At 41.0% G+C, this 23,729-nt stretch overlaps 1 protein-coding gene across 1 annotated transcript in view; it reads left to right on the forward strand.

Moving 5' to 3' along the window:
* Positions 1-23,729, forward strand: part of LOC306761729 (protein turtle homolog B-like) — a 146,361-nt gene that overhangs the window by 21,449 nt on the left and 101,183 nt on the right. Inside the window, 1 exon segment of the mRNA XM_079248000.1 lies at positions 18,686-18,877. Coding sequence (XP_079104126.1) covers positions 18,686-18,877 — 192 coding nt within the window.

The following is a 23,729-nucleotide window of genomic DNA, read 5'->3' on the forward strand; positions in this document are numbered from 1 at the left end:
ACAACTCTTAATTTGACTAAGTGATAGAAACAATGGAGGGATGGTTGAAAGACTGACGGTGGAACAGAAGATAGAGGGTTGTTTCCAACTATTCATTAATTCTTCTTTCATAATAGTGCTGGGCAAACTGCTTATTGGTACAGTGACAGCCCTATGGGGTTAGTTTGGTTTGTTTTTCCTTTTTTACTTTACTTTTCATAGTGGTAGATGGAGCTCATCAGGTCAACGAGGAGCACCTGGCCAGTCCTCCTTATATACCATCAATTGGAACTTGATGACCCCCCCCCCCCCCCCCCCCCCGCCTTCCTTTTCCCCTTCCTGTCTCCCTTCCTGCTTCCCCTCTCATTTTGATTTTGTTGGGCACGTTGTGTTGTACAATAAATTATGTTTTACTTTTAGTGGCAACCACTTCTTTGTTATGGCTTTTGAGCCCGGTCATGACAGTGCATTAGCGCCACCTCATGATTAGAAGACAGTGAGAAATTTTATGAAAGACTTTTATGAAAGTCAGTATAACAGGTGTTGTTTTACTGCCAGTTTACCTTGTGCTTACTTCTTTCTATGCGTCGTTTTCGGCTGTTACTTGGGTGTGATTTAGTAAGCTAACAAAACCTTTATTGCTTCTTTATTGTGGCTATATGCTAGTGCTTCATCGGGGCGTCAGTAGACTTAATTATGTAAACGACAACAGACCGGTGCCTTTCTTTATTGCTGCTGCATGTTGTTGCTATAAATAGCAGCACGTTTGTTAGATGATGCACACTAGAAGGGCCACCTGGGACTTGATGTGGGACTAGCAGAACCACATTTTTACATGGTTATATTTGTTACAATACAATTTGTTGCTATATGTGATTGCAAAATGGATTATATGCGATTTTTTAAAATAATCAACACGTGTTAGCATGAGCAGCGCTAACAAAGGTTTTTTTTTTCCTTAACTGCATTGCAAAGGAACTCTGAGCTATGAAGCACATATATGATATTGATGTTATTAACTTTATGTACTAGTGGAGTGTAGTTTTTATCTCAGTCGAAGTCAAAGCTAGAAACTTACTATTGACTGATTCATTCATACATTTCTTGGCTTTGGGTCAGCGACTAAAACAAATCTTGATTGGGGCACAAAAATTTCTAATTATTTACAAATGTGCAATTTACTGAAGGAGGTTAGTGTTTGCATTCTCTAGAGAATTAAGTGTCCTTGTTTGTACACGTGCAGAAATCCCTGCCGTGAGAACATTTTGCCTCACCAATACCTGTGAGGAAGCAAAATCACGGAATTAGGTCATTTCTTGTGCTTTGTCCTGACTGTATTCGAAGGGTATACAAGCATAATGTACCAGCACAGCTAGACTATAGTTGTATGTCCCTACTTTATAAAATACAATGAATGTATTACTACAGGGTCAGCCCAGTTTATGCCAATTAATCTCTTATCAGAAGGTGTTCCAGCCATGACTTCAGCTTCTGTGGTTGCAGACTTTGATTCATATCTTCCCAAATGAACTACATGAAGGGTATAGGTGTGCCAGCGTTTGATCGAGTTTTAAAACGACAGGCATGAAAACATCTGCCAAGTAATGCAGCACAACACAGAAACGGTTAGAAGGCAAGTGGATTAACGGATTAACAGCAGCACTTTTTTCATAGTTTCCAGGTTTAAATCACAGTTTTATCATGTCATATATATATATATATATATATATATATATATATATATATATATATATATATATATATATATAAAATGATCATACATATCCTGTCACTGATCTGATTATTGAATGCTATTTATTATTAGGCCTCAGTTTCTTGTAGTTGGTCATAGTTTGCTTATATTATCATGGTGAACAGTGTATGTGTTCATGTTTCAAGTATGTGGTGCACTGTGGAGGATCCGTACAGGTAAAAGTGATGAATTTCTGTTCAAATGCTTACTTTCACCTCCTGGGGTGCCACCAACAACACGAGCAAAGACGCTTTGAGATATAGCTCTTTCAGTTTGACTAATGTATTTATTTTTGTGGCTCCATCCGAACCATCTCCTCTATCTGACCTTACTGCAGCCACAAAGATTGTCACAGGCAAGGAATTTCAATTTTAAGGCATCTCTGATGGAGAAAGGAGTCAGGTAGATAAGGCTGCCGGACTAACAGTGCTGTCAGCAACAATATGTGTTTAAGCTGGCAGAAATGCTGACGGATGGTCCTGTGGAGGTAAAGACAAATTATTGGTTTCCTGTACAAGTCAAGCTGCATGGGTTGAATTGTTGTGACTGCTGTTGATCTGTGGTTTGGTTCATAATCTTGGAAGGGGGAGGTACCACATGCATGATCAAGAATGAACATGGCATTAAACATCACAGGTGACAGCATTAGCTTCACATAGCTGAGAAGCATAACCACCACAGAGCAAATGGCTGATTCCCAGCTTATACTAGTATAGTGGCTATTTACACCAACGCAAAATATCTTCTGTAGAAGTTGGATGTAATTGAACAGATGCTTCATTAAACCGTTTGCTTACAGGGGAAAGTAAAGAAGCTTATTGGCGATGTTGGTGATGACGGAGGACTTTTCCAGGGTTAGGGTCCATTTGAGTTGTTCTTTTCATTGGTGAAATGTTTAGGATGTTACATTGTCTTTCCTGCCAGCTTTCTTAGCTTGTAACCAGCCTGAGCGGTAACCTCCGGCGGTTAAAAGTGAAGCCGATGCAGGAGTGCCAAAAACTGCAGTCCCCCCTTCATCCGCTAGGGACTGCAAAACAGAGCGAATCCCAATAGACTCCCATGTTAAAAAGGCCAACTTCACAGCAGAATTAAACATGTTTACAGCCTGGTTAAAAAATCCAATTTAGGTTTATTAGGCCAGGTTTACCTTAATGACACCTGTGGGATGAGTGAATTTTTTTCTAAATTGCCCGTTTAAAAGTAATTTAATCTCGAAATTCTGCATATTTAGGGGTGTCTTTGATTGACAGGTACCTGATCTCCCGCTTAAAGTAAGAAGAATGCAGAACAACTGCGGTTTTTAGAGAGTTAACAACGTGACTTTAGCCTGTTTACCTCCGTTAGCTGGTTAGCTCTTGTTATCTCTGGGTTAGCTGTTAGCTACAAGCAGCTCAGAGTTTGCTCGATGTCAATCATCCACCATGACACTCACAGCGTCCCTCTCAGCTCCACCTCTTTGCCCATATTTGTATTTTCCGGGCGAGACGACACACATTCCTCTGCCAAGATGGCGATGGTAGGAACCGCCCACCGAGCTTCAATTCAGCTCTTCAGAAACCTATGGGTGACGTCAGGGAAGCTCCGTGCATCTTTTATAATACAGTCAATGGTTCCACCACATCCCAAAACTCTTCTTTTGGGTTGAGATCTGGAGACTGTGGAGGCCGTTGCAACATTTATTCATTTTCCTAACCGCTTAATCCAATTCAGGGTCGCGGGGAAGCTGGAGCCTGTCCCAATAGTCTTATGGGCGAAAGGCAGGGTACACCCTGGACAGCTCGCCAGTCCATTGCAGGGCCATATTTTCTTTATATATATACCTGCTGTCAACAATTACTGCTCTGTGGCTCTGACACCAGTAATCATAAAGTGCTTAGAGAGGATTGTCTTAAGCCACATCATGGACATCTTCTCTGCTACTCTGGACAAACATCAGTTCGCCTACAGGGAGAACTGTTCTACAGAGGACGCAGTGTCATTAGCACTGCACATGGCCCTGACTGACCTGGAGCATCCAAAACACAAAACACAAAATTTTCTATATTATTTATAGACTTCAGTTCAGTCTTCAACACTGACCCTGGACCAGCTAACACTGAAACTCTAACTTCTTGATTAGATACCTTCTCAATATCAGGCCTCAAGTGGTGAGAATTAGGGATCTCACAACTTCCAGACTGACCCTGAGCACAGGCACACCACAAGGGTGTATGCTCAGCCCTTCCCTCTTTATCTTGTTTACACGACTCTTGCTACCACAAATATTGTTGTGAAGTTTGCAGATAACACCACAGTAGAGGGTCTCACATCGGACAATGATGAGACTCATGACAGAGAAGAGTTCCAGCACCTGACAGGATGGTGTGCAAACAACAACCCAAACACCAGCAACACCAAGGAAGTCTTTTTGGACTTTAGGAGATCCAGGAGGATGGAACACACTCCTTTCCTCTTTCATGGGGAAGAAGTGGAGGCAGTTGGACCACATAAAGTTTCATGGGCATCATATTCATGGGTCATATTGAGTGTGGTATGGGAACTGCACTACACAAGACAGGATGGACTTGGCCCAGATGGTGAAAATGGCACAAGCGATTGTGGGGGATCCTCTCCCACACCTGGACTCAGTATACGACAGTGGGTCCAAAGGAGAGTCGGACGTATAGCTGCAGATCCCATTCTCCCGGGACACGGTTTGTATGTGCTGCTTTTCTCTAGACAGAATTACAGGAACATCAGAACTCACACCAACATACTGAAACACAGCTTCTTCCCCAGAGCTGTGAAATCCATTACCCCATCCTTTCACACATTCACCCCCCCCCATCCCCAGCACTAATACCCCAGTGTAAGGACAGGCAGACACTCAAACGGCACTACACTATAACACTTTGCAATATGTGTAATATATTACCTGGCCACTTTAAAGATTAGATTTGCACTGTTGCTTTTATTCTGTTTATTCTATTTTTATACTAGAATATTTATGTACCTTTAGCATGCTCCTTTCATGTATCTACTTTGTGCCTTAAGCCAAAAGCTGCTGAACAAAATTTAGTCGGGCCTGAATCAATAAAAGATTGATTCTTGATTCTTAAATATTTGTACCATAAGTGTTTTATTTTTTCATTTTATCTGATAACATTGAATTTGACATTTGAGAATTTAGTTTTAGGAATATTAGCTCAGTAAAAAGTGAGTCGTGAAAGAGGACCTCACTGATTGACCCTCAAGTCTGAAAGGTTCCACTTCTAACCAGTGACTGGCAAAAATCCTGTCCTGGATTAATAGCCTCTTAAAGTCAAAGTGTTTCTTTATTTTCCTCTTGTTCTTTAGGTTGATACGATATTCTGTGGGCTGCAGCATTAAGTCTCTTTGTGCTTCACTTCTTGTGTGAAGCAGGACGATCACATGCTACTGCAGCCTGGGAAGATCTTCTTTGAATTCCAAATGATGAGCAATACTTGCATGAGACCCAGAATTAGGTCAAGTCTCCCGCACTTTGGTGTAGCATTTGTGTTTTAAGCCACCCCGATGTATCTGAGGGTTACTGCACAAGCTGACAAACAGAAGTGAGTAATGCCGTTTTGCTGCACTTACACAAAATATTTACATAATTCTGCTTTCCATTCTCTGCTTTTCCCTGAACTTCAAACGTTGGAGATTTCACTGTTAATTATCACATTTTTCTTTCCCAATAATTACTTCTTCCTATTTTGTATTCCTCCTCCTATTAGAAGTATTTATACAGTAAATTTACTGTAATGTACATGATGTGCACATATTTTTTATTGATCTAAAAGTATTACTTTTTGATTTCCAAGCATCCTCAGGCCTCCTTTGTTTAAAAATAAATTTTTTAATGCTGTTTATGAAATTTATTTTGCCTTTTTGTGGTGTTCGGTCATCACTGGGGCATTTTATTTGACATTTCCAGCTCTTCTAAGGTGGCTCTTAAAGCTCTGCTGTAGCCCATACACTTATATAAACTATATTGTGATTGTGATGAGTATTTGCAGCTACCGTAATCAGATCTTTTTACTGGTTTTACTCAACTAATAGACAAAAGCAGATTCCCTCATATGTTTTAGATGATTTATTTAGAAAAAGTTCATGAATAAAATCTAACAAGGTGAAACTAGATATTCAGATATGTACTAGATGCAGCCTGGAAAGTTAAGTATTCATTATTGAAATATACTGTGATTTCATTGAACGGTCAGATGATCAATAGCTAAACTGGAAGTTTGGTCTTGTTGGAAAATAATTCAGGAATAAACCGTGCCCATATATGAAAGTCATATTATCTGTTTTCAGCCTCATGTCATGCTGACAGCAAAGCAGAGCAAAGCAATAAAATGGTCTCCTTTTGAGATTAAATTTAAGATTTTATGAGATTAGTTAAAATTTACGTTGATCTTGGTGATACATGACATTTTCACTGGATCCGTCTACAGCAGTGTTCCTCATTGCGCGGCTCGCAGCCCTTGACTTGCGGCTCGTGAAGCAGCCACTGGCTTTCTGAAAATGCTATCTAAACAAGTCATAATGATCCTCAACGGTGCAGTTCTCTCCACAAACAAGAGCTGCAGGCTGCTTGCAGAAACTCTGCTGTCCTAACGGCCCTAACTGACCCGATCAGAGTTGCCATTTTTTGCTAATTTCAGCTGCACCGCTGCTCCGTCGGTAGCTCCGTATATATATTGAAAAAGAAATTCCCACATTCCGGAGGCATTATTGTATTTTCACCACATACTGTTGCATAAGAATGCTGTTACTCCATGCAATATTTAGGATAACCATTCCTTGCTAAAAAGCTGAACGTAGCAGGATGCGTAGTGTGGGAACGCTTTTTTTTCGGTGGTGGCTCTCCTCTTGTCTTAGTATATTGAACGCGGCTCTTTTTGAATTAACAGTGAGGATCACTGATCTACAGCAAGGGTGTCAAGCGCCAGTCCTCAAGGGCAGACAATCCTGCAGGTTTTCCAGGTATCCTGGCTCCAACACACTTGACTCAAATTCATGAGTCATTGTGCAGAACCTCATAAACTCTTGGGTCCATTTAATGAGAGGCAGGTGTGTTGAAGTAAAGATACCTTAAAAAGTTGCAGGATAGCAGCCCTCGAGGACCGACTTTGGACACCCCTGGGTCCACAGAGCCAGCTGTGTGTCCTTTTGTATCCTTCAGACCACTAGCTGGCAGTAATGCACCTGAAAGCTTGTTCTTAAGCCTAAAGAAATCCCAGAAATTTGAATAAAATAAATGAAAAGCAAAATAAAATGACCTGCCAGCAGACCAAGCAAGAAATTTGAGCAGAAACAGGATTGAGGGTGCATTCACATCAGGATAGTCTGCAAGCTCAGTCCAATTGGGGACTCGGCTCAGTTGTAGACGCAAAACCGCGCAAAACCTTTTCAATAATAAATCTCCATTCCCACCAAAGGTGGCACTGCAGTAGTATTTAGCAAAAGAGCGAACAAGACCCTCGTGAAGAAAACAACTCCGCTGTGAGGTAAACATGGAGACGAAACTATTGCTGTTTTCGTATTTTTTATTCTGTTTAATGAAAGTATACTGCAGAAATACACTGCAACAATGACTGCAGTATCAGACGAGGCAGAGGACTGTCTCATCTATGTATTCGCATACATAATCACGATACATAGAATTCATTGAATACATATGTATTCTCATACATATTGCTCATAAGTATCGCTGTTTTGGGTTTTTTTATTTTGTCTTATGCAAGTATACTGCAGTAATAGGCTTCAACAATGACCACAGTATGAACAACAGATGAGGCAGAGGACTCTTAACATTATGCTACAGATTTACCTGCAAGGCAATGCTACTTCAAATTCAGGAAGTGACTTTTTTTTGTAGTCCGCTTCCTGTATTTAGTCCACTTGAAACGGGCCGAGACCTGTGTTTGTAGGCAGACCGGGTCCACTTCTTTGGTCCGGATTAGAATTCGTTTGGCACATTCACATTTCCCCAAACAAAGCGGACTTTACCAGCAAACAAACTCAGATTTGAATCAAAAAGGCTGATGTGAATGTGCTCTTAGTGTCAGAAAACCAAAATTTAACTTCCGTTGTGTTCCCAAACTGTCAAATAAGTCAACAACAAAGGCCCTGCTATGTCAGAGGTTTATGTTCAGTCAGTATAATGAAGAATACAATTACACAATGTCCAAACTTTGTCATCAGTTGGTGAATGCCATCGTCGGAAATCCACCTTATTTGTATAACTTAAAAAGGTATCACCCCGGTAAATGGGGGGGAAAGCATGACAATGTAGGTCGATGCACCTCGGCCCATCAGTTTCTCTAGCGTGTTATGGTCCCTGAATTAAATAAGGCTCAGATAAAGGAGCCACAAAATATAAACCACCTATAAGCAGCAACATATCTAAGGAACTTTATTATAACCAAAAAGAATCATGAAGAAGGGATCCCTGGCCAAAGCCAGAGCAGATCACAATGGGCTGCTCACCTAAGATCTGAAGGTAACTTCTGAACCAAAACCATAAACAGGACCAATAACTTTCAACTCAAGTAACTAAGCAAAGAGAGATTGCACCAGTGTAATGCTGGAATTGTGGGTGGCAGCCAGGACACTGGCTTTAGGTGAGTTTCTTCAGCCAATCACTGAGGAAGAAACAGATAACAGGTTACTCGAAGTCACAGACAAAGAGAACACTCACTCTGACAGAGGTACCTGTAACACAGCACAAGCATCAATCAATGCTTCACGTGAAAAGTGTTCAAAATTAAGCTCAGATTACAACAGCAGGTTCATGTTTCATAGCAACACAAGATGCACCTTATGGTCTTTATGAAGATCTTTGAATACAGCCCGGCTCAAAGGCTGTAACCAAGAAGGGAGGTAGGCACAAAATGGGTGTTACAAAGATAAACTTAAGAAACATAAGAATAAATTAGAAACTTAACCCAAAACAAGACCAAACAAAGCAAAAATAACTAAACCAAAGTGCCACACCTGCACACAACCAGGGTGATCACCCAGCCCATCACTGGGAGACACACTGAGCTCAGGGTTAGTGGAGCTCTTAACTTGTGGTAGAGAACACCAGGCCCAGGTGTGGCTCATGCCAGTGATTAGGATGGTACCTGCAAACGCTCAACAGAAAGACAAGCACTTAAAGTCAAAACAGTGGTGGGGCTGTCACAGAATTAATAAGCCATGCATCCTCATCAGGATGGAGGTAGCAATAAATATTATCACAATCTTTGTCCTCTTGCGAGCCTTCCAGGATTGAGTTGGAAAGGCTACATCTCTTTGTATCTCACAAAGAGGCATATTTGTGATCTGTGTGCATACATATCTGTAATTTATGCTCTAAACTGTGTGCCTGACTTTCAGTTGCCTACATGCAACGAGGAGTTGTGTTGGTGTGTGTAACTGTGAAGTTGTTTATGACCTCCGGTTATGATTCTTTGACCTGCAGAGTTTCATTGCTGCTGCATAGAATCGACCGATCTGGCTTGAATTGTCTGCTAAAGTATAGCATTGAATCAGTTACATGGTTTCCCCCATCAACAGTTATCTTTAATATGCACAGCACACTGTGTTTTATAATGTGCCATATGGGGGATGTCCAAAGTTGGTCCTTGAGGGCCGATATCCTACAGGCTTTTGATATGTTCTGACATACGTGGGTCACATTAAATGGATCTACCAACCAAAAAACTTCTCCACAGTGACTGATTCATTAAAGTCTAGTGTGTTGGAGCAGGATCACATGGAAAACTTGGAGAACTGTAGCTTTTGAGGACCGGAGATGGTCCAAATTCCCTCCGAAGGAGATTTAGGATCATACATATAGAGATTTTACTTATGCTTCAGAAACACTGATGTCTCTTTTTAAATTTATAGAAGGGAACAATGCCAACCTTGATGTTTGGAAACGTTGCTTTAAAGTAATACGGATCCATGAGCATTTCTGGCTCAGTGTAACATGTTGTAATTCATTTCTTACGGAATATATGTCCAATCAAACACGCACACTCGTAGCTTTGTTGGCCGCCTGGCAGCAAAATTAATGCCTCCATTAATTTCACAGGGCTGCCGTTTTGTTACTGCCATAATATGAGTTCAACTTTGAGATGAGATACAGGAAGACAGAGTGTGGTGCAAGAATAATAGTTGTATGATAATGCACTGGCCTTGCTACTGTCATGAATAATTACTGCTGTATTATGTAAAAAACTCATATTTCATTTTGCAGTAGCTCTCAGCAGGGTGGGCTGGTTGTCACTTTTAGACAGCTCCAGGGATGAACTAAAGGACTAGTTGAGACAGGGACGGGGAAGACCTGAGTGTATTTATTGCTTTTAGTGCCAGTGAAAAATGTCGGCTGAAATAGCGAGGAGGAGTATGACGCTAGGAGGTATTTACATGATGTTTAGCGTGTTTGTCATACAACAGGGTAAAACACAGTTGGACTCATTTTATAGTTTTAGAACATGCAGATTTTATTACCCTTACTTGTTTTACCTCCCTCTCAAGCACTTATTAAGCCCTCAATAAGTCAAATATACCTTTTCATTCAATGGTTTTGTGTGCAAAAGTATGCATTGATTTGAATCAGGTGTGTTGCAGCTCGGACACTTGGAAAACCTGCAGGACACTGGCCCTTGAGGACTAGGACGGAGGATCCCTGGATTACACTGAGCTCTGTTTGTCATTGTAATGTTGGAGCAATTCAGCTGGAACTAATTGAACCAGAGAGATATTCTCAAGAAAATGAAACTAAATTATGGGATTTCAGATTGTAAATGTATTTACTCTCTACAATATTAGAAATGCGCCACTTGTCAGATTGATTATTTTATCAGTGCTTCCCAATGCATGCAAAAAGTCACAACCAGGATGTAGTCAGGTCTATTTTGACCAATTGTCTGCTGCTCACATGGCAGCTTTCATGGAAAAACTCAATGATTAAATGTCAATTAAAAAAGATATATCTAAAAAAAAAAACCATACTAGTTACCATCTGCTTAAAGGTACAGTTTATAATAATTACTGGCATCTAGTGGTAAAGAGATGGGGCATAGATGTTACTTTGAATGGCATCAATTTAAAAAAGATTTTTCCAGACATAAACATGTTTTTAGATGTAAGTGGATACAGGAGCTAATTACTTCAATATTCTTTACATGTGTACTGTCTTCTTTGCATCTTTTTATGATATTACTTATCACAAATGTTGTCGAACACTTTTATGATGGACTGGCGACCTGGTCAGGGTGTACCCTGCCTCTTGCCCAATGACTGCTGGGATAGGCTCCAGCTTCCCCATGACCCTTAATGGGACTGAGTGGTTAAGAAAATGGATTGATGGATGTCAAGCACCTGTCAAACAAAGTCGGTACTGTGGTTTTAAAGTATCAAAGACTTCTCACTTCACACACAGGGTTGTTTGTTCATTTATAGACACTATAGTGAAAGTGGTGGCACAAATATGACTACTGCCACATGTATGGCAGGCGTGCATAAATGGCTGATTTATAGAAGAATAAAAAAAATAACCTTTTTAATAAAAGATATTGGTAAAAAAACAGTCTTTCAAATGATTTAATAATTTTTTATGTTTCTGAACTTTAATTTTGTTGCATGCTGCTCTTTTGAAGTTGCCAGATTTTAGGACCACCGTGGTAATTGGGCTTTTCGTCAGGTGCAGGTAAAGCAATAAGGCGATTTAAAGTTAAATGTATGTAACCATGACCTTTGATAGAGCACTTTACAGTTGAGGCATGCAACCTTTTACTTCATGTACAAAGTATCCTTTATTGGTAAATTGTGGATGTTATCACCAGCCTGGCAACAATGTTTAGTTGCATAGTTTTGCGTTTCGCCACAACTTGCAGTGCCAGATTGGATGTTTATGATCATCATAAATGGCTCTGCATCGATTTAAACTCAGGATAAAGAAACAGACACAAAGTACTGCGATGGCTGAGGAAAAGTCTGAACCTGGAGCAAACAGAGGTGACTAGTGGGAAGTGTTACTAGCTATACAAATCAAATTTCAAGATAAATGGGTGGAATAATATTTGTATTTTCCAATGATTCAACTCTTTGCTTACTTTACAAACAGTGCCGTACACTTTGTCATTAATGTTGCCGAATGATAAAATAATCTCAGGCTTTTATTTGGCATTTGGGTAAAAGTGACGCTTCCGTTGTCTTTGCCTTGCTAATTTGCTCTCATGCAAAACAAACCAAAAAAATGGTCAAAGCTCACAAATCTTAGCATTTACAATATTTTTCTACATTCAGCCGTCTTCTTCTTCACTTTGAAAACAGACACTTTTACATTTGTCCAGCTTTTAGCCAATAATTTGAGATAAATTGAATTATTTATAGCATTTTATCAATAAACTATTAATCAGAACCATCCATAAATGTAGCAATCTTCCCCTTGTTTCACTGCGTTGGGGGTTTAAGATGGGAAAATAGGATTTCTGCCATAAGTAGAGAACGTAAGGGTTTTTTATGTTCCTTTCGCCTACTTTTGTTCTACGTAGGATGCATTCAAAGGAAAAAGAGCTAATGAAGAATTAGCAAAATGGCTGTTTAGCTGACACTGAATCCTTACCAGTTTCATAAGTGATGCATTTACATGTAACAGGTGATACCAGTGCTATATGTTCTGCTGTATGTTTTACTGTGCACAAGTCCTCCTGACAGTAGGCCCAAGCAAACATACCCTCCCAGCTGTTGGTGCTGTGTTGGGTGTAAGTGTGCACCTCAGTGGTTTCACTGTGCCATGGCGTCCTCCCTCGAGTCTTTGATTGAAAATGAGCTAAACCCTTCTGTGTATTCTGGTGGTGGGGTGGTTATGCATCTCCTCTTTCTGTCTTCTGCTCCCGCGCTCCCTCTCCGTCTCATCAGTTGCAAACGGTGAAGTCATACCTTCCAAGGGGCCTGTTTTTGTGCAGTCTGAGATGATGTCATCAGCAGCCAATCAACATGTAGCGCTGCTTGAAGTGGCGTATGTGCACATGTGTAGGTGTGTGTGTGTGTGTGAGCGAGCGAGAGGAAGGGGGAAGAAGTGGCAGCAGCGGTGGGGATGGCAGTAGCGGGAAGGGGCACCACTGGGAAAATCACACTTGCTGAGCATTTGGCTGGTCTGGTTCCTGCAGCGAGCATGGAAAAACACATGCAGATCACAATACAAATGAACAGGTTTCATCTGATACACACATTTTTGCCAAACATGTAATTATAAGTACAGTGTAGGAATATGGTTCATTGCATGGTGCATGTTTGTTCTTTCATATTTTAGAATTTGATCAATTCAGAATTTGTCTTATTACGACGAACATCTTCCTTACAAAGATTTCCTCTGTTGCAGCTCCAAGATGCATTTTTAATCTCAGCCTGTCAAAAGATGACAGATTATTTTGCTTAACACTGTTTATAACTTACAGCCAGGGCTGAGATAAATGTTCAACTTCCAGAGAGATGCAATTTGTTTCGCTGGCTTCACAGCAAACATCCAAACTGCAAAGCTGAGATTCATGAAGCTTTGGGGCCGACGCCAAGCTGTATCTTGTCTGGTCTGTATTTGTGCTTTCAGCTCATTTTTACAAAGACATTTTTCTTTCAGTTTAACTCAATGCTTCTTTTCAGGAAAGAGCAGGCTGAAACTAGTCTAATCCGGCCGCAATTTCTGTGTTTAACATCCTTATTATTATATTGGACAAAAAGCAAATCTGACAACATATAAACATAACACACCGTGCTGCATCATTGTATTTATAAAGGACTTTAATAATAATATTAATAACTTTAGTAAGATGGGGGAAAAAAACAAGTAGCAGAAATGAAGAACAAGGATTAAAAGCAAATAACATTAAAATAAAACATTAAAAGTTACCACTTACAATTTAGAAACACAAGTACTTGTAAAGGGTTAGAATAAAGACACAAATTAGAATAAAAGCCAGAGAGTAAAACAACTACAATGACAAGAGAATGGACAGAAAATGCAGCTTATTTAGGAAACACACTCAACACTAAATTGCTCTTGATAGCAGATGAGCTCCTTGCACAGCAGTATCCGTGTCACTGAAGTTTTATTATGAGTTTAATAAAGAAACAAAGAGTGGGACAAATAAGGAACAAGGCGTTTAGTTTTTCTACATGAAGACACAGTTAAAAAGAAATGACTGCCTGATGATTTCTGCCTAAATATGGACAAAAAATAATCAGCAGTTCTGAAAAGAGCTGATGAAAAGCCAGTCAAATAATTGGGGCAATCATATAAATTTATATTACACATCTGTGAACTTTGTAAACAGTTAATATATTTCTTCCAAGTGTGAGTAAAGAGCCTGGTTTTATTTAATCCCGATACTGTCCATAGTTAACCCTTTAAACCTCGGTTGCCCCTAGTAACTAGGCGAACTGGGCTACAGCAGTGTTTACTGTAATTTCTGCTCGATGCTTTATCAATATGCACGTTATGCAGCCATGTAACCAGGAGAATGTCAGACAAAAGCTCAAGAAAAACAGTTTCAAGAAACAAAAGACAGTTCAGCCACAGGCATGTAAGCAGACAGCAAAAGAAGAAGTCAAGAGGGTTATGACATCTACAGATCTAATTACTCTAGATCTATGAGGATCTAAGTCTACAGCTTCATGTTCTATGCACAGTGGTAGAATTGTTGTTTTTTTTGTTTAAAGAAAACAGGAAGGCCTCTCACGCTTCAGATTAACTTCATGTTTATCAGTCCATCATGGGGAAAACTCAACTGCGACAGTGTGGAAAGCAGAGTTGCAAGAAGACAGTCATTGCTCTCTGAAATGAATACTTCCCTCTGGAGCTTGCTTACAATCATGTGGACAAGTTTGAAATGAGATGTTGCAGATGGATGAGACCAAGATGGATCTGTATGTTTAAAATGTGTCGCTTGTGCGTTTGAGCACGAGAGCAAAAACATTGTAACAAAGGGATTCATTCATAGTTTGTGATTACCATGTATTACAGATGGAATGTCCCCACTGGGATAGACGTCTCTTAGCAGTTCCTTCCCCTGATCCTATGTTTCGACCGCAAAGACAAGACACTGACTAAGAAATAGAAAGCCCTGTTTGAGCAGCACAACATGTCTGGTGCAGTGAGTTGGAGAAATCATGGTCAATGTGGTGGAGTGTGCTTGTAACTGCTGGGACACAGTTCTGACTGCAACAATGCAAACTCATGTTTAGTTAGCTCAGCAGGAAGAGCAGTTTCCTTCCAACAGGAAAGTTGGGAGATCAATTCCAGGCTTCCCCTGACTATGTGCCAAAGTTTCCCTGGGCAAGACACTAACGGTGTGTTCAGACCAAATTTGAGCATCTCAAATGCGTCCAACGCCCAACATGCTCCTGCCGTGTTTGCCACTTGTCTGGAGCGAGCGTCAAGAGGAGGGAAAGGTGGCGCTTTTCTTCCAGTGAGTCCGAATGATGGCGGATTCAGTAGAGCGATGACATGGTTTTATTTAATAAATAAAGCTAGAGAACGTTGTCGTATGGCAGTGATAGTCAGGGTTAATGCAGCAAGAGCCGCACTCAGCAGAGAGCCGCCACCCCGCCCCAAACAAAGCGTTGCTAGGCAACGTATCCTGCTACGTTGCCAAATCAGTAACATTCAGCTTTTTAGCAAGGAATGATTATCCTAAATATTACATGGAGTAATGGCGTCTCAGCCCCGTGTCTGGGTTCACCACAGGAATCCTCCAGGAGCTGCGAGGTGGTCTCTCTGATTGGTTGACGCCCCGCATCCAGCGGCCAAAGTTCAGCTTTGCCCATCTCTGGCTTTTGACAAGCGTTCCGCACGGAACACGCGTCGAGCTTAAAAAACTTCTTAAATTTTCGTCGCGGAACGCCAACGCCCAAAACGGGACACAAGAAAGCTCGACGCCCCCTTGCCGCGCCTCCACATAGACTTTACATAGAAAACTGCCGCTCTTGACGCTCAAAATGCGTTTGGTCTGAACACACCGTAAAACCCCAAGTTGCCCCCGATGTGCTTATCGGGATAGGAGTGTATATGTAAGTCTCTTTGGATAAAAGCGTCTGCTAAATGATTGTAGAATAAAATACAATAGTTAAAATGGCAAAAATCAGAACTGTTACCACATATTCAGTTACATGATCTTCTTTGTGTAACAGAAACCGAGCAGATCCATCCTCGTTGGAAACTCTACTGTTGGCGATGAGACTGGCCAAATTGAATCACAGTTAAAGTTAAAAAAAAATGCGTAGTTTGTGTGTATAAGTCTTAAAAAAATCCAGAATTAATTGATCTCTGATGAATAATGTGCTGATTTTTAGATGTTTAAGTATTGCTACTGTTATGAGAGGCAGGAAACCTGCCTGACTTCCCCTCAGACCGTAGAGGAACAAGTAGTAAGTTCGTCTGATTAGACGTATCGACTGGTGAAATGCTACCACTCAGGCTTCCGCTCATAAAGCTGAGCCATATTGTAATTAGTCTAGAATCAATGTGAGCATTCGGACACATGGTGTGACTGGAATTGCTCCATTACCGACAGAAGGCTGGATTCTTTAAGGGAAAGGTTATAGGTCAAGGTTTAATTGACTCTTTATGTCACATTTAGGCTTTTTATGTTTTTGTCTGCTTGTGCTCCATCAAGTGAATGAGACGAGATGAATCTATTGATATAAATCATCTTCATGTGTTTGTGGCTGCTGTTAATCTTGTTTTTCTCAACCATCTGTCCTTGGATCTGTTTTGTGTTTTTACACTGACTGGTCGTGACTGATGCGACTCAGCTCGCTGGTTTCCTGGGTTGAATTTAAGTCTTCTGTTCTAATATAGAGCTACACTTCCCAATACTTTATCAAATCCACCTTGCTAGTAGCGGGTTTTACCCCAGGTTTTTTTTTTCTTCAGGACCACTTCAGGACTTGGCGTGATAGCATCAACAAGATGTTGGAAACAGTCCTCAGAGATTTTGCTCCATATCGACATGAAACGTCTCACAATTGCTGCAGATATGTCAGCTCCATGGTGAGAATTTCTCGTTCCAACACATCTGAAAGATGCTGCTATTGGACTGAGATCTGGTGACTGTGGAGGCCGTCATGGTGGAGATGATGTGAGCTTTGTGACATGGTGCATCATCCTGCTGGAAGTTTCCATCAGAAGATGCTACATTGTGCTCATAAAGGGATGGACATGGTCAGCAGCAATACTCTGGTTGGTTGTGGTGGTTAAACCATGCTACACCAGTATTTAAGGGTCCCAGCCTGAACTGTTAATACAAAGCAGAATGGGTCCATGCTTTTGGGTTGATTCCACCAATCGTGACCCTGCCATCTGAAAATAGACCTGAAATGGAGACTCATCAGACCAGCAACGTTTCTCCATCTTCTGTTGTCCAGTTCTGGAGAGTCTGCGTGAATTGTAGCCTCAGCTTCCTGTTCTTAGCTGACTGGAGTGGCACCTGGTGTGGTCTTCTGCTGCTGGAGACCATCTGCTTTACAGCTGGATGTTCAGAGATGCTTTTCTGCATAACCTGGTTGGAACCAGTTCTTATTTCTATCTACATATATTATGTCTATGTCTGTAAGAGTCTGGAGGAGATGCAGCAGGTTGCAAACGATGCTTTTGGTTTGGACTATTTCTGGGCTCTCTGAATTATTCTCTTGGAATTAATTCAATTCAATTCAATTCAACTTTATTTATATAGCGTCAAATCACGGCAATGCCATCTCAAGACGCTTTACAGACAGAGGGGAAAACATAATGAAGGCCAATTCATAACAGCCTATATAAGGAAACCAACAGATTGAGTTGAGTCCAACTCAATCTCCCATCCTGAGCAAGCACACTGGCAACAGTGGGAAGGAAAAAACTCCCTTTTAATAGGAAGGAAACCTCCGGCAGAACCCGGCTCAGGACAGGCAGCCATCTGCCTCTGCTGTGTGGGGGGAAGAGGACAGAAAGACAACAGGAACTGCTACTCCCGGCCAGGGAGACCTGCTGAGACAGGAGACATACATGTTAATGATGCAACACTGTTATGGGGGGGGTGTAAAAGAGAGAGATAAAGAGAAAAAGAAAGAAGCTCAGTGTATCAGGAAATGTCCCTCAGCAGTCTAAACCTATAGCAGCATAACTAAGGGATGCTAACCATCCCTATCTATAGGACTTATCAAAAAGATAAGTCTTCAGCCTAGTCTTAAAGGTGGGGAGGGTGTCTGCTTCCCTAACACTAACTGGGAGCTTATTCCATAAGAGAGGGGCCTGATAACCAAAGGCTCTGCCTCCTGCTCGACTCTTTGAGACTCTAGGAACCACAAGTAAGCCTGCAGTCTGCGAACGAAGTACTCTGCTTGGTATATAAGGAACAATGAGGTCTTTGATATATAGTGGTGCCTGGTTGTGGAGGGCTTTATATGTAAGGAGAAGGATTTTAAATTCTGTTATAGATTCAACAGGCAGCCAATGAAGAGAGGCTAAAACTGGAGAAATATGATCTCTCATGCTGGTTCTGGTCAGGACTCTGGCTGCAGAATTCTGGATCAGCTTTTCACTTAATTTTTGTTTTCATCTTAATTTTACTTTGGCAAAAGCTTATTAAACATGCCATGCATGTTATTTTTAGGTTAAACAAACACGGTCTGTACTTTTCTTCTCCTCATATTTCTTCTTCAGATTTCACAGTGAAATATAAATCGAAAAAACCATTTATTATTTTCGAATAAACTAGACATTGAAAACAGATGTAGAAAAAATTGCTTAATCCAAGTTTAGTTGGAGATATTTGACTGAGGATTATGACCACATGCAACGCTTGTGTGTGTTCATATGTAGAGCTCATTGGAAACATAGTTTGTAATAAAATCTGTGTATCATTCAGAAAACTAGAAGCTGTAATCAATCTGCCGTATATGATTGTGCTCCTTCAGGTGCCCACGGAGTGCGAGAGGAACCCCAGTTCGTGACGGCGCGTGCAGGAGAGAGCGTCATCTTGGGATGCGACGTGTCTCACCCTCTGAATGGACAACCCTACGTGGTGGAGTGGTTCAAATATGGAATGCCAATCCCCTTCTTCATCAACTTCCGCTTCTACCCTCCTCATGTGGACCCAGAGTACGCCGGTGAGATGCTGTTTACATTCTTTTGAACTGCTGAAACTGGCTTTTTCTGGAAAATGAGCTAGTAAACTCAGATTAAAGTGCAATGCATCACTTTGTCCGCTCTATGCTTTGATGTCTGACGCCTTTGATTTGCTTCAGTTTGGCAACAGAAGTTTGCATTTGGATCAGCGCCTGGAGGAAAAAAGATGTAGCCTGTTAGGAACAAGTTTCCATTTAAACTGAAATGTTAAAAAAAAACAAAACAAAACAAAAAGTTTGAAGAAGGTGTATACGGAACCAGAAAATAAACTAATAGATTAAATGATTAAAATCAGACTGCAAATGCAACACAATGTCCTCATTACCTGAACCCACAATGGACGATATGCCTCCACCTAAGATGGAAAGGTTAAGGATCTATAGTTTGGTGCTTAAAGAGGGATCTAATGTAATGATTCTCAGCTGGATTACTTTAGTAAAAGCACCAGTTATGTAACCTGATAAAGTCTTATGGATAAAGCCAGTCAGATGCTGAAACAAAGCCGTAAATGTGCCAGAGGATCTGCATTGGTGCATCTATCAGTGGGTGAAAATTGCCTCCACCCTGTCCACAGCAGGACGTCTTGTTTTGTTTGACAGGCAGAAACGCCACTGCACACACAATGGTGAGCTGTGCTCACTATGAGTTAGTGTTTTTATCCATTTGTAGCTCAGACTGCTGCAACTTCGTGTCCCCCAAAGGTAGTGTGTGAAAGCCTGGCAGGAAGCACAAACCGAAACCACTGTTTGTTTTTATTCAGAAAGCTTAATTTTGCACTCCAACCTTTTAACGTTGCCACACTCTGTCCAGATGGATGTCTGCATGCATTAGTATTTTCCTGCTCTTCTCTTTACGACTTACTGTAAAGTAGCTGCATTCATTGTGGTTTTGACACTAAATTATGAGTGTGCTGAATCTTATTTGGGATCTAGAGTGTCATATGCATGATGTTTGTTTTGACCTTTGCCCAGCAGGGATAATATGCACCTGCCTGAGGATCAGTCCGAGTCAGCACATTTGGGATATTTTGGTTCTTCCTTCTGCTGATTTTTAGCAGCAACTTTTAAGCCAGCCCTTCCTTGACAGTGCCGTCTGATTGGCAGTGTGCTTACGAGCGCGGACTGTGATGAATGAACTTGGCAATAAACTAATTTAGACGGCTTTAATGAGATGACATTTCCTTTAGAGGCAGCAGCTTTTTCCGTCTCGGATTATTTATGTGCTGAGCTCAAGGTGAAATCTGCAGTGAGGGCGGGGGGGGACATCCCTTCGTGTCTGCGTTCGCCTTCCTTTCATCTGGTCATTAGATTTTGGAAGTACTCTTTAATTTTGGTACCAGTTTGATGCAGAACGACGGTGCATTCATTCGTTACAAATGAACAGTTTTCTTTATGTAAAAGGGGAATCAGCGGCTGCAATCGTTTCAGACTGTATTTAAAGAGTGGAAATCTCTAAATAGATGTGATATGAACATCACAGGCAATGTGTCCAGAGTTTACCAGCCTTCTGTGCAGTATGTGAAGTAGCTCCAGAGTCCTGTGACCGTCTACAACAGGGGTGTCGGGGGGGTCACCTCAAGTTGTCTGGAGCTGTAAAACACTAGCATAACAGCAAGGGCTTAGACCCTGTTTACATGACATCTCCATGCAGAACCCCAAATCTTTTCTTTTGTGGATCCAAAAAAAGTTGCATTTACACAGAAGCCAAGTGTAGACTACCTCCATGCAGACTGAAAATGGGAATAGGACTGGAAATAATGCAGTGTGGGAGCCAGGTGGTGAAACTTTACAACAACACACCCAACATGTGCAGGAAAGCCTCATCAGACCTGAAGGCAGAAAAGCTGCTTGTATGGAGGTGCGTTCGTTGCGGGTAAACACAACCAAAAATATGTGTGTGGGGATAATAGAGGCAGATGGCTGCCTGTCCTTGAGCCGGGTTCTGCCGGAGGTTTCCTTCCTGTTAAAAGGGAGTTTTTTCCTTCCCACTGTCGCCAGTGTGCTTGCTCAGGATGGGAGATTGAGTTGGAGCCTCCAACTCAATCTGTTGGTTTCCTTATTTAGGCTATTATGAACTGGCCTTCATTATGTTTTTTTTTTCTGTCTGTAAAGCGTCTTGAGATGGCATTGCCATGATTTGACACTATATAAATAAAGTTGAATTGAATAGACGGCTCTGGAAGGAAGAAACATGGAAGAATTTGAACAAAGTTCTTCAAGAAATCTGACCACCCAGACCAGGGAACCCCAGACAGTGCCCTGCAGGTTTTCCAAGTGTCCCCGCTGCAACACACCTGATTCAAATCAATGTATATCTAGCAGACATGTGCAGAGCTTGTCTGAGTCTGAGTCAGGTCTGTTCCAGAAGGATCACTTGGAAAACCTGCAAGACGCGGGTCCTTTAGGACCAGGATTGGGGATCTCCGTATCAGACCACCATGTTTTCTTGCCTCTGGTGGAGAGGGAAACACAATCCAATTCGTTACAGATGTCCAGCATGAACATAAGCTCTGTCTGGAATAATGTTACACCCCCCAACTGAACCGATTCCCAATCATGCCGAGTCTAGTGGGTGATCCTGGTGTAAATGCACCGTAGAAAGTACTGGTGGAACTTGTGCTCCAGCTGGGGTGTTTATGACAATATAAGGAAATCTGGGAAGTATGATGTGATAGTTTTCTTGTGAGGAAGCATTTGAAACTCTTATGTGATATTTTAGGTCATTTCAAAGGTGATATTTGTGATGAAACTACAGAAAAATATCCTTATACAGACAAACAGACATGGATTAAAAGACATGATCAGTTTTAAGGGGAAACCTTCTGTGGTTTTACCAACCATAACTGGCTGAGCATCAGAGGAAATGAAGACAAGAGAAGCCAAAACGTCTGCTGTGTGACCATTTAATAATGTTTTCAGCCATTCACATCCACGGTTTGTTAAAACTGCAGTTTAAGGAGGACGCGTAGAGATTTGTGTGGTGCTGCGGCTTCTTTTGAGACAAACGGCAACGATTCTGCAGTAAAGTAAAAATAGAACATCACATTTTCTCACGTAGAGAACGACGATGCTGTTACTGTAGTGCAATTAAACCCTCACATGAATTACACTGACTGTTAAATAAGGCTCAACATGAGAAGAAGTGACGTTTTCAGCTTTATAAACCACTGTTGCTTCGTTCCACACAACCACTGCAAACTTGGTATTACTTATGATGGCAGTGCAACGTTGTTTGAGCAACCAGAAATAGCACAATTGACTAATATTACATGTATCGTTGCTTTCACGTGCCAAGATTGACCAATGACTAACAGGCTGACAAAACTGTTAATGCCTCATATATTATGTGTGAAAAGGACTTAATAGCATCTTCTGCAAGGATGCAGCTTTATTTGTACAGCGCCACTTCACAACAATGTCGTCTAGGGACCCTTTACAGACACATCAGTTCAAGCTAATTCATAATAAATAGCTTAGCTAATAGAAACCAAGCCTTGTGATGGACAGGTGTGCTGTCCAGGATGTACCCTGCTTTTCGGCCAAAGGCTGCTGGGAAAGGCTCCAGCTTCCTCGCGACCTTTCGTCGGACTAAGCGGTTTGGATAATGAATGAATGAATAAATAGAAACCAACTGACTGCATCCAGTCTTGACTTTAATCCAATCCCCCATCCTTAGTATGCATGGGGTGACAGTAGACAGGAAAAAACTCTTAACAGGAAGGTAGAACCCGGCTCAGGGTGGAAAGGCATCTGCCTCGACTGGTTGGGATGGAGAGGACAGGAAAGACAGATCAACATGTACAGCAAGCTTTTATTCTGGAAGACCTGGGGAAAAAAGGAGAAATATCTTCATGATGGCAATACTTTCATATACTGTATTTATACATGGAGGAAAAGGAGCAAGGTACTACTTAATGCATGAGGTCCCCACAGCTGCATAACTAATGGATGGCTAGACAAACCCCTGACTATAAGAGCATAACTTAGTTAAGATATGTTAAAAGGAATGTGTTGTCCAGCATTTAAGCAAGCAGAATGATGGTTTGGATGCTCTATTCTGCTGAGCAAATTTACTTTGCCAAGAGGATTATATCATAGATATAATAATCCCCTTGATATTCTGAATTTTTAGTTTTGTTTTTCTATTTATTTTGTATAATTGTTTTTATTACAAAGTTTGTACTGCTGATCTGGACCAGAGGGAATAGAAGAGGGTCAGAAGGATAATCGAAAAGAAGAGAAAAGAGAAACAGAGACAGAAAGAATGAGAAAGAGATAAACCTACACACCTATGCATATACATATGCCTATATATACACATATACCTACACATAAAACACATTAGATTCATGGTCACCCTGCAAAAGCAGATGACAAGTCATCGACTGTCAGTAGAATGTAAAACTCACAAGCTAATCCAGAAACATAGAAATATAGAAATAATATAGGGATTTAATGGCAAACTTGTGGAAGTCGTAGTGCATCCAGCTGGTTCTCTACATGTTGCTCACAGAGAAAATATTAGGTCCCACATAACTACAGGCGAGTCAAGTTCTCTTATTTTAGCACATTTCATGTACATGGCGACATAAAGTGCTTCACTTCCGAGTGTTCTTTTTTATTTACGGATATCTTGCTTTCCCTTCTTCGGATTGTTTCAGTTTATATTCGATAGGCTGGGCACAACAAAAATAAACAGTCTATCAATCAATGTAACAGTCGCGGATGGATACAAAGATAAAGTACATTTCCTTCTGTCATTTTTGGTAGATTTTGGATTTGAATACAAGAGTCATTAGAATGACTCCTGAGACATTATCTTTATACTTTACAG

Source organism: Telmatherina bonti (genome assembly GCF_933228915.1).
Source record: "Telmatherina bonti genome assembly, chromosome: 10".
Taxonomy (NCBI): Eukaryota; Metazoa; Chordata; class Actinopteri; order Atheriniformes; family Telmatherinidae; genus Telmatherina; species Telmatherina bonti.